The 15,162-nt window shown below is 40.7% G+C and overlaps 1 protein-coding gene across 1 annotated transcript; it reads right to left on the reverse strand.

The window, feature by feature from the left end:
• Window positions 1-275: 275 nt before the first annotated feature.
• LOC122733843 (prorelaxin-like) lies at window positions 276-12,799 on the reverse strand. The gene is made up of 2 exons (XM_043974591.1): window positions 12,586-12,799; window positions 276-718 (listed from the first exon to the last, which is right to left on the reverse strand). Exons 1-2 carry the CDS (start codon window positions 12,797-12,799, stop codon window positions 381-383), a joined length of 552 nt encoding a protein of 183 aa, XP_043830526.1. The 3' UTR covers window positions 276-380.
• Between the last annotated feature and the right edge of the window lie 2,363 nt (window positions 12,800-15,162).

Below are 15,162 nucleotides of genomic sequence, written 5' to 3' on the forward strand. Positions count from 1 at the left end.
CTAAGAAGATTATAACATTAAAAACTATTTATTATTTATCAGTACATGGCCTGAGGTTAGGTACTATATGGAATAAGTTAACAAACTTGGTTGAAGTGGTAAATGCTTTATTTAATACAACAAAATAGCAATAAAATGAAGAGGCAATTCATGTAGCTGTACTGGTAGTAGAAGAGAGAGGATAGTTTACTTTAAGAGATTAACAATTAACAACCTTTTTAAAAGCCTCAGTCATACAAAATACTGAATTCTTTCAGACCACAGGGGGACAAAAAGGTAAAGTAATTAAAGTGATTTTTCATGTTAATCCAACATGTTGTGCCCGCCTGGGGCACCAGTGAACTTGACACTGAGAATACATGTCTAAAGCAGAGATCCTCTCAGCACAGTCGAGCAATATCACTTTTGGTACAAGCCGACTGACAACAATAATGTGCTATCCCAGTGGGCTTCTCTCTCTTTTTCCGGGGATGTATCCCCCACATAAAGTCATATTGTTCCAAAGGATTGGTGGCTTTGATTTCATTTTTGTTTTTCTCAATAGCTTCCTTGACTTCATCAGAACCTATCAGGAACTCTTCCATTGAGGAGGTGGAGTCGTCAGTGTGACGTAGACCTCGTCTTTTCTTTAGTTTATCCCAGCCTCCGTTCAGCTGAGGAATCTGCCCCTCCTCCCAACCAGGAATGAACTCTAGATCCAACTTTCCATTTTCCACATCTGTTTAAATAAGGAATGAAAAAGATTCTGTTAAGTTAGAGAGAGGGAGAAAAAAAAGTCATGAAGTAAGAAACATTTTTACATCGACCTAAATCAGTCAAGGAGCAACTGGGTGGTGCAGTGGATAGAGTCCTGGGCTTGGAACCAGAAACACTTGTCTTCATGAGATCAAATCTGGCCTCAGACATTTTATTAGCTGCATGATCTTGGGCAAGTCACTTAAGCCTTGTTTGACTCAGTTCCTCATCTGTAAAATGAGCTAGAAAAAGAAATAGTAAACTACTCTAGTATCTCTGCCAAGAAAATTCCAAATGACAGCTAGTTGGATACAACTGAAAAACAACTTCAAATCGATCAAAGTTTTAAAAACCTAAATGGGGAGAGGAGGGGAGAGTGGAGGAGGGAAGCATTTTTGTTAGCCAGAAAAACAAAATAGTAAAACAAGATAAGCAACATTTTGTCTCATTGTAAGTTAGGCACCTTAAGTACTATAGACGATAGTACCCTTGGTACAGTTGCCCCATTGGGGACCCAACTGGCCAGTTTCACTTGAGCAATGCTACCTACCTACCTACCTACCTTCCTTCCTTCCTTCCTTCCTTCCTTCCTTCCTTTCTTTTTCTTTCTTTCCTTCCTTCCTTCTTTCCTTCCTTCCTTTCTCACTCCCACCTCCTTTCTGTCTACTCAGAGTGAATATAAATAGCAGTTGTTTCTGTTCTGCCCAGAAACCCTGAGGGGTCTTCCCCTCCTTGTTTGATTTTTTTTTTTTTTGGAGTAGGCAAACTAAGCCATCTTTTGCCTCATTTCTTACCTAACCTTAAATCACTGAATGGGTCTTGCCCCAAACAAAACTGAGACCTGGGAAAGACCTTAAAAAGGCCAAAGTCTCCTACTGCATCTGAGGCCATCTCCAGCCAATTTTACTTATGTCTTGCCACTGGACTCAGATGACACTGGAGGAGAGAGTGAGGTTGATGATTTTGCACAGCCCTACCTCACTGAAATGCAATTCACTTGCAAGCCAAGACATCACCTTCCTGATGTCATTGATCCTCTTTGAGAAAGAAGGACAAACAACAACCACCACCACGCTTGGTACAATTCATCTCCTTTTCTAGCTCCTCCTGCCTTTCCCTTAACAACTCCCCTCCCCAAGTTCCCTCATGTTATGTTTCATTTGGCTTTCTGAATGAGTACTTTTTAAAAGTCAGGAACAGGGGCAGCTAGGTGGTGCAGTGGATAGAGCACCAGCCCTGGAGTCAGGAGGACCTGAATTCAAAATCTGGCCTCAGACACTTAACACTTACTAGCTGTGTGACCCTGGGCAAGTCACTTAACCCCAGTTGCCTCACTTAAAAAAAAAGTCAGGAACAGCCTATACAAAATTACTCTCTTTTTTTTTTAAGGAGAAATAATAACATGAGGTGCACCCTAGGAGTTTGTAGATAATTCCATCAACCATGTTGATGAAGAGTATTGATGGTGAAGATAATGTGAAATATTGGTCTCCAAATCCTTTATCTTTTTTGAATGGGTTATGTATTTTGTTGTCTATTCATTCAATCATTTGGCAAACATTTGTTGGGCATCTCCTATTGTTTAGGCCAAAGGATCCTACCCTTTCTCTGTTCCAGGTATACTTAGTGTCTCAGTTTTTTCATGACCTCTTTAAGACCAAAAGAAATACCTAAGAGTGTGTTTATTAAATAGTTAGGTCAAGAATTTTAAATATACAACAGTGCCCGTGAAGGCACCATGGCATGCAGCTTGGCAATCTCTAGTGTAGACATTATATTAAGTTCTGTAGAAAACAGAAATCTGTAAGAAGTAGTCTCTGTACTCAAATGCCTCACATTTTGTGGGACAGGTAGGTGGCACAGTGGATAGAGCACTGGCCCTGGAGTCAGGAGTACCTGAGTTCAAATCCAGCCTCAGACACTTAACACTTACTAGCTGTGTGACTCTGGGCAAGTCACTTAAGCCCAATTGCCTCACTTAAAAAAAAAAAAGCCTCACATTTTGTTTCAGTTTTACCTTCACTTATATAGCTTACTATATTCTACCTTGGGGTTTTTGTTTATTTTTTTTTAATGTGTTCACACTTGCTAATCACAGAGTGTCTAGATCAATAGAAGGTGCCAGATTTGCTTGTCAGTCATAGGGAAACTTCCAAGAGGGAAAAAATATATAAACGACAGTCAATCCAGCATATTGAATAATGCCCCAATAGGTAACTGAATTAGCTGCACTGGGTTTTCTTTCTAGAATATAATCTGGATTCTGAGTACTGCCTCACATTACTAGGCCCTCATGCAGGAAGTTCATTCAGGAGAAAGCAGTCCTATTTCCCTTAAATTTCTCCTCATGTAATTGCTACTACACAATAGTCACTTCACATTTTATATAAATATATATAAAATGCATGTTGTCTGCCATTAAACTATGAGCTACTTGAGATCAGAGATTGGCTTTGCCTTTTTTTGTATCTCCATTGCTTTGACAATAGTAAATGCTTGATAAACACTTGCAGACTTGACTTGGGCCTAGCAGGCTGTTTGCTACACAGGAGAGACCAAAACAACCCCATCCAGATAGCATGGCAGCAAGTCCAGTTTCCAAGGAGTTCCATGGCTGGCTTCTTGATCTGTCCTCTGTGACTGTTTTCTTCTTCTCCAACCCAAATCCAAGTGGCTAATGGTCAGGCATGGAAGGATAGGTTTTTAAAGTCAAGAGAGAAATACCTTAGTCAGCTGCCCCTGACCCCAGATCTTAAATCATCCCTGACAAATGTGAATCCATCCTGGTTTTTATTAGTCCTCTAAAGAAAGATTCCACAGCTTTCCTCAGTCATCCATTCCAATGTTCAAACTTCATTGTCATAGAATTCTTCCTTCTATCTAACCTAAATCTATTATGCTGTAGCTTTAGCTCATTATTTTTACAAAGATGAAACACAACCATCTTCCATCCTTCACAATAGGCTTAAAGCTAATTGAATAACCTTCCATACAACTTTGCTCCAAGTCAAACAATTTTTATTTCTGAAGCTTTTACTTGTAGGCTTCATGTTCCCATTCTTTCATCATGTCCATTGTTTTCTTCTGAGCCCTCTCCAAGAATATCTCACATAAATTCTGGTTTCTAGAAGGGAACAAAATATTCCCATGGAGTTCTATCCAGTTGTGAATTCAAAGTATCATTTCATAAAAAATTTAAAAAAAAAATTTTTTTTACCACAAGAAAATTTCATTAATGTGAGGTCCACTAAATTGGAATGTGCAAGAATCAGTAATTAGGCTTAAGTCGATACCCCTTTGCTCAGTCATGTCCAACTCTTCATGATCCCAAAGATACTGAAGTGGTTTGCTGTCTCCTCCAGCTTATTTTACAGATGAGGAAACTGAGACAAACAGGTTGAAGTAACTTGCCCAGGGTCACACAGCTGGTAAGTGTCTGTGGCCAGATTTGAACTCAGGAAAATTACAGGCCCAGTGCTCCACACCTACCTGCCTATTTGCACCTCTATTTTCTATTAAAAAAAAAAAGATTTCCCCCCCACACCCAAGCAGATTAGTAATGGAAATGCATATAAGCCTAAGAAAAACTGTTTTAAGCACTTTAAAAGTTGTGCTCATTACAATCATTTTTATTTAGTCATTAAAGTTAGCCCCCGAAGGCCCTTTTCCAGGCAATATTCTATTAGAGTACTTTAACTGTCTTTTAACTTAATGAAACTATATTTTATTTGTAATACTTTATAATTCAGATGTTTTACTAATTCAGACTGGGCTCCCCACCCCCCAATTAGTTTGAATTAGAGACATCTTATTGTATTCATCTATTCATGTTTCAAATTTCAAATCCTACTGTAACATGGTAGCCCTTTACTTTCCCTTTCATTTTTCATTGCCCATCAAAGAGATGTAAGGGCAGAGGTATCATGGTATAATGGAAAGAATACTGACTCAGGAGTGAAAAGATCTGTGTTCAAATCCTAGTTCTGGCCCTTATCACCTATGTGACCTAGGGTGAACTACTTAATCTCCCTGGCCCTCAGTTTCCTTCTCTGTAAAATGAGAAACTTGAACTAGATCGTTTCTGAGGGCCTTTCTATCTGAGTCTATGAACCCCCAAATTGGGAAGATTAGAATCCCAATGAGACAGAAGCTGAGCATGAACCAAGGAAGTTATAGATTATAGCCTGGGGCATATTCATACCCTTAAATAAGGGAGAAACCCAGGTCAGGGCTCTAACAGGAAAAGTTGGAGGTTTTGGGCTATCCTCGCCTGTGCAGAAGGACTTTTTTCTGGGGTTAAATCTTGCTCACACTGGTGCAGGAAGCTGGAGCAGTTTAAGCTCTGTGCACCATCTGGTGGCTTTGGCAGAGATTGCATCTTCAATAGCTATTCTAACCTTGCCTCTGCCTCTTAAAAGGAATCGATGTGGAGTAGACATACCCCACTTGCATTGCCTCCCCCGACCCGCTACATACTTATACCATTATATTTAAACAATCATATTCAATATGACTATTTCTCCGCTCAATATACAATCACTCTGTCTTAAAGTCACTAGTTCCTCCTACTAGAATGTAAGCTTCTTGAGAGTACAATTCTTTGTATTAACAAAGGTGCCTAGAATACAGTAAGCACTTAATGAATATTTATATATTGATTAATTGGTTAAAAATAGGCCAAACTCATGCCTACATTCCACTAACATCATAAGCACCAATGATAAGCATTAATTGAGCACCTACTGTATTCAAGTCATTATACTAGGGATGGGAGATACAATATATCTTTTTTGCCCTCCACTGTTTTTTACAGTAGAGTTGAGGAGACAGGGCAGATGCAGAGAATAAAGAAATAACAATATAGATAGCACGTGCTAACCACCAAATAACAAGTATAAAAGAAGGTGCAATAGGAGCTGAGAGGAAAAAAGAATCACTTAGAGTTGGCAAGGTTGGGAAAGGCCTCATGGAAAAGATAGAAAATAGGCCAGGCTTTAATTTAGTGATACAACTAGGCATGTTTTTTGTACTCTGTGTGAGGTTAGCAGTAAAGAAAGGTGTTTCAAAGTCTAATGCTCTATGTCTGTAGTAACTGAACTTTTATTACTGACACGCTCATGCCTAGGGATCTTTGCCTTTTGGCTATGGTTTGAAGAACAAAGACTTAGCTTATCTCGCCTATCCCTCCTTCAATAAATTGTTAATAGCATCACACTCTCAGATGAGTTAGTTGAGTACAAAAATGTACTTCCTTACAAGTAGAAGGGATTTATGAAAGTGTATAAACCACAGGAGATGCAGAGTATTGTAACAGCAGATAAAAAGTGACCATGGATGTCAGGAAGACCTGGGTTCTGATTCCACCTCTGATTTATTGACTGTATGAGCAGGACTCTAGAGGAGTTGCTATAAACTGCAAAGAAGGTGCAGGCTTGTACTTGGGAGAGTTTCCTCCTTAAAGCAATGAAATCACAGGTCTGGCCCCTATCCCTATAGACTGCACAGGTAAGAAATTCAGGTACATTGAGTAGTTAAAAATTCAAGCTTTTTTTTTTCTCTTAAGACATAAGCCTCACTTGCAAGTATTTTGGGTCTGAATAGCTTTGTGTAGTTATCTAAGTGCAGTCTGTCCCAGTATAGATCCTATTCTCCCTATGCCCCCAGGAAATTTGCCTTAAATTTTGAATTTGCTTCTCTCAGGCTACCTCCTGGCCCTCACTCATATTTGAGAATACTTTCTCCCTCTAATTTTTATTAAAATTTAATGGGGGGGGGCGGGAGCAGCTAAGTGGTACAGTGGATAAAGCACCAGCCCTGGATTCAGGAAGACCTGAGTTCAAATCCGGCCTCAGACACTTGACACTTACTAGCTGTATGACCCTGGGCAAGTCACTTAACCCTCATTGCCCCACCCAAAACAAACTCAACCAAAACAACACACACAACTTAATAAACACCTCAACAAATAAGAAATGAGGAATAAAATCCTAACTAAAACTTCTACTTCAGTTGAAAAAATATATAAATGACAATGAAATAACTTTTCTTTCCTTATCACTTTTCTTTCTGGGTACTTCGGACCTTTTTTTTTTTTTTTTAGTAAGGCAATTGGGGTTAAGTGACTTGCCCAGGGTCACCCAGCTAGTGTTAAGTGTCTGAGGCTGGATTTGAACTCAGGTCCTCCTGAATCCAGGGCTAGTGCTCTATCCACTGCACCACCTAGCTGCCCCTACTTAGAAGCTTTTGATACCCCTTTTTTTTTGGGTGGGGGTGACTATTTTTAAAATGATTATGTGGTTGATGATGAGGTTGCATTAAGCCCCAGAATGCTGCAGAGACTTCTGAAAGAAGTCGCCTATCATTTCTTTGAAAGAGATCCATAATCCCTCAAAAGAGTTTGATCTGCTTTAAATGGAGAATGGCTGCATACTATCTCTTGTATCTTGTACTGGATTGCTTTCAGTTGGGAAAAGTTTTTATTAAATTATTTCAGTGATATATTATCAAGTGGTACAAAGAGGATTATGTTGGGTTTTTTTTCATAGATATCCCCATTTTGTTTGGATGCATTGTTGTTTGAAATTATGAGGGCTCAGTTCCACCAAATACCAAAATTGATTCTCTTGGGCTCCAATCATCCTTCATCACTTTCTGTATTGGCTTTTGTTTGGAACAGGTCATTTGGATTACTAATCAGCAAGAGTGATCTTTTATGGGGCAGCTAGGTGGTGCAGTGGATAAAGTACTCGCCCTGCATTCAGGAGGACCTGAGTTCAAATCCAGCCTCAGACACCTAACAATTACTAGCTGTATGACCCTGGGCAAGTCACTTAACCCCAATTGCCTCAAAAAAAAAAAAGGGCATGATCTTTTATGCCATTATAGCGATTACTGTGCCTTCTCCCTGGACCTCATCGTATATTCTAATATTGGATCACCCTCCGCCATGCTTCCTGGGAAGGGGTGCCAGGACTAAGCTTCTTGGCATAGTGGCTTCTGCCTGCACAAGGCTATATGAATGTCTCTGGTCCTGCTGCACTAAGAGCTCATGTTGCCAGCTTCCACACAGATGCCTTTCTAAATGTTGCAAAGATAACTTGTTTCTTCAGTATATTGGAGAAATCTCATATAAGATGTATTTGTTTAGACTTGGAGTAACTGTAGAGAAAATGTTTTTCTTTTTTGTTTTCTTGGAGTGTGAAACATCACTGATGCTTTTCATGTTACTTTGTCTGAATCTAAGGTATGCTTTCCTCTAGTATTTCTAAGTTGAATTTGTTTTTTTAAAAAATTGATCTAACCATCCAGAAAGGGAAAAGCAAGTGGATGAAGATCAAAAAATCTCTATAAACCACTGATCTCTGTGCCAAATATATTTCTGTGGGATTTGGACTGGTGATGCCAGTGCCTAGATTGCCCCCAATAACTTCTTACCTTGTATCCCTGCCTGCAGTATAATCCCTGGATAATCTAGCCTACATAGTTTCTAGAGTAATCTTTCTCCTACTCCATTTTCATCATAGCACTCCTCTTCTCCAGAATTTACAATGACTTAACACCTCTGATTTCAAACCATAACTCTGCAGTTCAACATTTAAGACTCTTCACTAACTTATCTCACCTATCTATATCTACCTATCTCATCCTCTTCCAATTTGGTCTCCCTACTTCAGTCCTCTCCCCAGTTCAATATATCTTTCACAAAGCCACTAAAATGATTTTCTGAAAGTAAAAGTCTCACTACATCACCTTCTTCACTCAATAAACTTCATTGGTTCCCTATGTATTTATAGGATCAAATAGAAACTCCTTTGTGTAGCATTTAAATCTCTCCACAACCTGACCTCTTCCTACCATTGTAATCTTCTCAATTATTTCTTCTCTCCACAGTCTATGATTCAATCCTACTAGCTTACTTGCTGTTCTTTGCACATAATGCTTCCTCTTCAGTCTCCATGCCTTTGCATGGTCTATTCCTTATTCCTGCAATGCACTTCTATTCCACTTCTGCCTCTTGGAATCTCCATTTTCTTTCAAGACTTAGCTTGAGCTTTTTGTATAAATATGTGTAGATAAAGCTTTTCCTGGCCACCCCTTTGCTGCTAGTACACGTGCTTCCAAAATTACCTTGCATTATTCTAAGCTTGTATTCAATATAAGTGTGTCTGCAAGGACTGCTTCATTTTCATTTTTGTATTGCCCAGTACTTAATGTAGTGACTGGTACTCAGTAGGCATTTAAATGCTTGCTCCCCTCTCCTTGTTTCTTTGGTGATTCATTGATTCAAAATCTCATTGTTTTCAAAGCCTGGATCAAAATTCATCTCCTTAGTAAATCTTCTAAAAATGAATTGTGTTGGTTTATCTACTCACTACTTAAATATTCAGTTTATATTACATTAATTTACATGTATTAATATTAATCTGCAAAGATGTTCTTCCAAAACTTTGTGCTGTGTATATTGCATCCTTCCAGCTATACTATCAAGCATTAGAAAATGTATTTTTATGATTGACATTAGTTGCATATGGAAGTTAAGCTAACAGGACTTTATTTCCTGGTTTCTTCCTTTTTCGGTTTTATATAACTACACAGGCTTCTTTAAAATTTCAGGAATGGGGGCAGCTAGGTGGCACAGTGGATAGAGCACTGGCCCTGGATTCAGGAGGACCTGAGTTCAAATCCAGCCTCAGACACTTAACACTTACCAGCTGTGTGACCCTGGGCAAGTCACTTAACCCCAATTACCTCACCAAAAAAAAAATCAGGAATGATAATTATCTATAAAAATCTGATGCATTCTTTAAGTTGTTAAGGACAGAATTCATAGGGGCTGCTTAGTGGCTCAATGAATGGGGTGTTGGACTTGGAGTCAGGAAGACCTGAGTTCAAATCCTGCCTCAAACACTGACTCTGGAAAGTTACTCTTTCAGTTTCCTCATCTGTAAACTGGGGGATACCACCTACATCATAGTATTATTGTGAGGATCAAGTGAAATAATTTCAAAAGGACAAAAGTGAGAGAAATTACTATTTTCTATATATTAACAGCCAATTATTAAATAAGGATTAAGGATTTTTTCTCTCTATTTCCTCATTTAGGGACCAACCCGTGTAAATCACTCAGCCTCTAAAGGGCATTGTGGATAGATGAGATTGCCCAAATTCTACAGGAATACTTTAAGGAGTAAACAATCTAATCTAGGTGCATTCCTGTCCTAAAGCATTAAATGGGATTCCCCCTTCCTATTGGAGTTTAGGGTGATCCAGCTTATGAAGGAGAAAACCAACCAGAGCACTGTGGGTAGAGATAGATCCCTTTGTCCAGATTGCTGGAGGTGACTGAGTCTCAAGATCAAGCCACATTTTCAGCAGGAGGGGCTGAGGGTTTTCAGCCTACCTCCTCATTTGAACGACTACCCCCTCATTAATTGTTCACCAATCAGAGTTGATTTTTCACCTGTCAGGGGCACCCCTTTTTCTAACAGTATAGTAAATCATTTAATATCTCCATTAGGTGTCTGGTTACTGAGAGAAATTACTGGCCATCAGCTAGCCTAATTAATAAATTGGTTATTAATTACCCAATAACTCTGTCTCTTGAGCTTTTCATTCATCTCAAAAGTTAAGCTTTCTTTGAGTTGCCTCCTCTCTCCTACACTGTGGGAAGGGGGGGCATAGTAAGACTGGTAATCGGAGGCAGAAAAACTTTTTACAGGTTTATCTGAGTTGAAAAGTCTCACCCCCTTTCCACAAGGCTCTCCCCATACAAAGACCTAGCCATTCCTCAAATTCCTGCCCTGATCGAGGGGCTCTTCCTGAAGTTAGAAAAGGAAAGCCAGGGCTAAGCACAGCTTTAAGGGTCCTGCTGTAGTTCATCTAGTCAAGTGTCTCCTTCCAGTTCCCAGACAGCTGGCACAGTGGACATGGGGGTAGGAAGATAGAGAGAGGCAAAGGCAAAGAGACTGAGACAGAGATGGAGATAGAGGGATAGAGAGAGAGAGAGAGAGAGAGAGAGAGAGAGAGAGAGAGAGAGAGAGAGAGAGAACTATCCTTTCATACCAGTGACATCATAAGTCCAGTCTCTGCTCCTATCCCTGTTGTTCTTTGACAGTCAGAAAGGATGAGTTCCAACAAAATTGGTAGTAAATGGAAAAAAGATCATTTTCCAGTGATGCCCAGTCTTATGTTAAAGACATTGTAGAAAAAAACAAAACACACTTCCCCAAGTCATCTTTTTTTTTTTTTTTTTTTGGTGGGGCAATGAGGATTATATGACTTGTCCAGGGTCACACGGCTAATAAGTGTCAAGTGTCTGAGGCCTGATTTGAACTCAGGTCCTCCTGAATCCAGGGCCAGTGTTTTATCCACTGCTCCACTTAGCTGCCCCCCCCCCAGCCAAGTCTTCTAATGCATATGGACTCTCCTCACCCCTAGAGCTTATTGCTTTGTATCTCTCTGGGGCGGTTATAACATATTATTGTATATGAGTGTGTATAATATATACACATAATTATATATATGTATGTATGTATACACATACATATATATAATTATGTGTATACACACACACACACACACATATATATATACACAAATACACATAATGGTTTCCTTTTAATCTTATGCATTAATGTTTAAAACCATTAGTTTGAGGAGGGACCTATTGGATTTACCAGACAGACAAAACTGCCCAAGACACACAAAAAATGTTTGAGAATTCTTGACTAGATGACTTCTACAGTTATTTTTGGCTCTAGAGTATGAGGAGTCTAAGGTTTGATTCTAAAGTCAAACATGGGTGTTAAATCAGACAACTCTGAATGATTTTGAAGAGAAATGTCAAATTGAGAGATGGGAGATGGCCTCTAAGGTGCTATTTCTTGTCCTCTAACGGGGGCTCTGTCTAGTATCTTTGCCAGAACACATAAGCAGTTTGAGGGTGAGGAAACTAGGGAAGGTGACTCCTTCCCACTCTGTGAATTAGATCAAGAATTTAGCTGGAGGGGGCAGCTAGGTGGTGCAGTAGATAAAGTACTGGACCTAGAGTCAGGAGAACCTGAGTTCAAATCTGCCCTCAGACACTTACTAGCTGTGTGACCCTGGGCAAGTCACTTAACCCTCACTGCCCCGCCAAAAGAAAAAGAAAAAGAATTTAGCTGGAGGTCAGGTGTTAACGGTGACCATACTCCGTGGCTTTGCTACCATAGTACTTGTACTATTGACCTATTTGTAGAATAAATAAGGGGTACGGGGGCAGCTAGGTGGCCCAGTGGATAGAGCACCGGCCCTGGAGTCAGGAGTACCTGAGTTCAAATCCGGCCTCAGACACTTAACACTTACTAGCTGTGTGACCTTGGACAAGTCACTTAACCCCAATTGCCTCACCCCCCAAAAAAGAGAGAGAGGCGGGGGGAGGGGGGGTTTAAACTCCATGGTATCTAAGGCGCCTTCTCGATCTAAATAAATAAGGGGGACAGGCTGGGGGTGGGGGAACTATTTCGGCTTTTCCTTAGGGCTTCCCGTAAGTCAATGGTTGGAATTCCAGCTCTGCTACATACGTTGTGAAATTGGATGATTCTCTTCCCAATATGGTACAGGGGATGAAGCACTGGATTTTAATTCAGAGGACCTGGGTTCAAATCCCACCTCTGAACACTTTCTACCTGTCACTTAAACTTCCTGGGCCTTAGTTTCCTAATCTGTAAAATGAGGGAACTGAAGTCAATTCCAGGTCTACATCTAGATCTAGTTCCTAAAACGGAACGTGGGGTAAGAGCAGGATAGGAATCACTCTTCCTAAAATCCCTTCCATCTCTAAATCCCCGGATCCCAGACCTGGGCGCTTACCATCGCTATGGGAGACAAGCATCTGCTTTGGTTCCGTCATGGAAATCCTCTTCCAGCGGGACCCTCCGCAGGTGAAGATCACGGCCCGGATGAAATCGCGGCCGCACAGCTGCATCGGGATGTCTCCGACGTTCTGGGCTCTGAGCTCTCCGGGGAAGAAACTCAGCAGCAGCCAGGCCCCCAACAGGTGGGAAAAGAGCAGACGTAGCAGCATCCCTGCGCTGGCCGGTGGCGCACTCCCAGTTGTAAACCGTCACTTCGGCCGGCGGTCCTCTCTTCCTCTAGCTCACTTCTGCGGTCGCCCGAGCTTCAGGCAGCGCTGCGCTCAGTCCGTCCGCTGGTCCGCTAGTCCGTCCGTCCGCTTTGTCCTGCTACCTGTCCCTGCCTTCCCTCTGCTCTGGGCTGTCCTCTTCCACTTTTTATAGCCTGCCCACTCCTACTCAACCCCGCAGAGCAACAGGTCCCTCTCCCCCTCTCTCTCCCCCTTTCCCTTCATCCTCTCCCCTCCCTCCCCTTTTTAGCCCACACCCCCATTCCCCAGCTCTCTGCTCCGCAGTCCAGACCTCTCGAACTTCTCGGTTCTTTACATCTCGTGTCCCAGACTCGCGCGGGCGGGCACACACACAGCCAGCCAGCCAGAGAGACAGAGAGACAGACACACACACATTCTCTCTCTCTCTCTCTCTCTCTCTCTCTCTCTCTCTCTCTCTCTCTCTCTCTCTCTCTCTCTCTCTCTCTCTCACAAACACACACACACAGACACATACGGTTTAGAACTAGAAGACAACTTCAAGATTATCCAGTCTTCCCTTTTATTTTTACAGAGGGGGAAAATGAGGCAGTAAGAGACGGTTTTCAAAGCCCAGTTCTCAGAGTCCAGAACCATCGTTCTTCGTCAATTCTACCACTGCACGCCTCCTGCTAAGTGGCTTAGTTTGGGAGGCTCAGTGACTTTTCTTTGGAAGAATGAGAAAGGAAAATAGTGACTTTAGTGAAGTCCAGTGTTAAATTCAGAAAAATGGTTGCTCCTTACTTCTCATTTTCCTTTCACTCCTTATCTTTGGGGGGGGGGGGGCAGGGAGATTGGAGGGATCAGACCTGTGATTTCTTTAGCGTAGGGAACTTCTGGTGTGAATACTTGCTTCACCGATGCAGATATGCAATTTACCTGCAACTTAGTGTGGTAGAAAAACTACTTGGGGCTTCTCGTCAACTGATTTACGTGGACAGTTTTAGATCTAAAACTGGTGGGGTGTGGGGTGGAGTTTGTATTTGTGAAGAATTGTGGTTTCTATGCCTCTTTTTTTACTTTCCAGATCTATAGAGAGCACTGAAAAGTAAATGTCTTCCTGAAAAGATTTTTGTCCTCCATATTTAGTTACATGTGTCCGTTTGTCTGCTTCTCTGCCTATCTACCTGTGTCTCTCACAGTGTCCCCAAAATCTTAGTGCACACATATATATGTGTGTATTGTCGAATATTAAAATATAGCTTTGGTATCTGCCTGTCTTGTACAAACAGATCAGAGAAATAATGTTTAATCTCTCCTACAAATTAATAAACAGATCAGAGAAATTACAACATCTTATATCTCCTAAATGAACAAGATCAGAGAACATGATATATTTGCCTGTCTCCTACAAACAGATCAGAGAAATAATGTTTCATTTCTCCTACAAATCAGAGACAGACAGAAAAATCATACCTGTCCTCCTACGAAAACAGATCAGAGACAGACAGAAAAAAACATATCAATTTAATGTTTTATTGTCCCAAGAAGAAAGATAACAAAACACATGATCATGTGGAGATTTCCCTCCTAAGAGAGAAGCATGGGGGACTCCCCATTTCTGAGGGCATATATGGTTTTAGTCAACTGATTACAGGGAGTTGTCAGTTTCAATAGTATGATACAGAAATCAACCCAGAAGCAAAAAAGCAGTTTAACAATTTCAGTTATAACAAGTATGGAGGGAATACAGTAGCATCATAAGACTACAGGTTTCCAAAAAAGGATTTGGCAAGGATGAGGATGCCCAGATGTTACCATAAGATAGGGACTTACTGTCCTGAAGGAAAAGAAGTCACTAGATAGGATCTTTTATCTGCTAGGTTAAGTTTGGGGTTCAGTTGAAGCACATTTTGCTCCTATTAATCCAGGGTTTCATAAAACTCCCCTTCTATAATAAGTTACCTCCATCAAATCCAGGTGATCAATATATTCATATTAACAGTACATATGTATATGTTCACAAATATAGATGTATCTGTTTATATATAGGGTGTGTATATAGTATGTACTAATAGTATATGTGTGTACACATGTCTATATAATATGTACATGTACATGTATATGTGAGGGACAGCCTGATGTAGTGAGTAGAGAACTATCCTCAAAGCCAGAAAAATCTGGTTTCAAGAACCACCTCTGTCATTGTGACCCTGAGCAAAAGTCACTTCATTTCTCAGTGCTCTAAGCAACTCTCTAAGATTATAAATTGCAGAGAGTGCTGATCTGCATTGGGAGAGAGTCTTCTCACTTGGTATTCCCTCTATCAATGAAATCACAGATTAAGT

Source organism: Dromiciops gliroides, chromosome 1 (assembly GCF_019393635.1).
Source record: "Dromiciops gliroides isolate mDroGli1 chromosome 1, mDroGli1.pri, whole genome shotgun sequence".
NCBI classification, from domain to species: domain Eukaryota; kingdom Metazoa; phylum Chordata; class Mammalia; order Microbiotheria; family Microbiotheriidae; genus Dromiciops; species Dromiciops gliroides.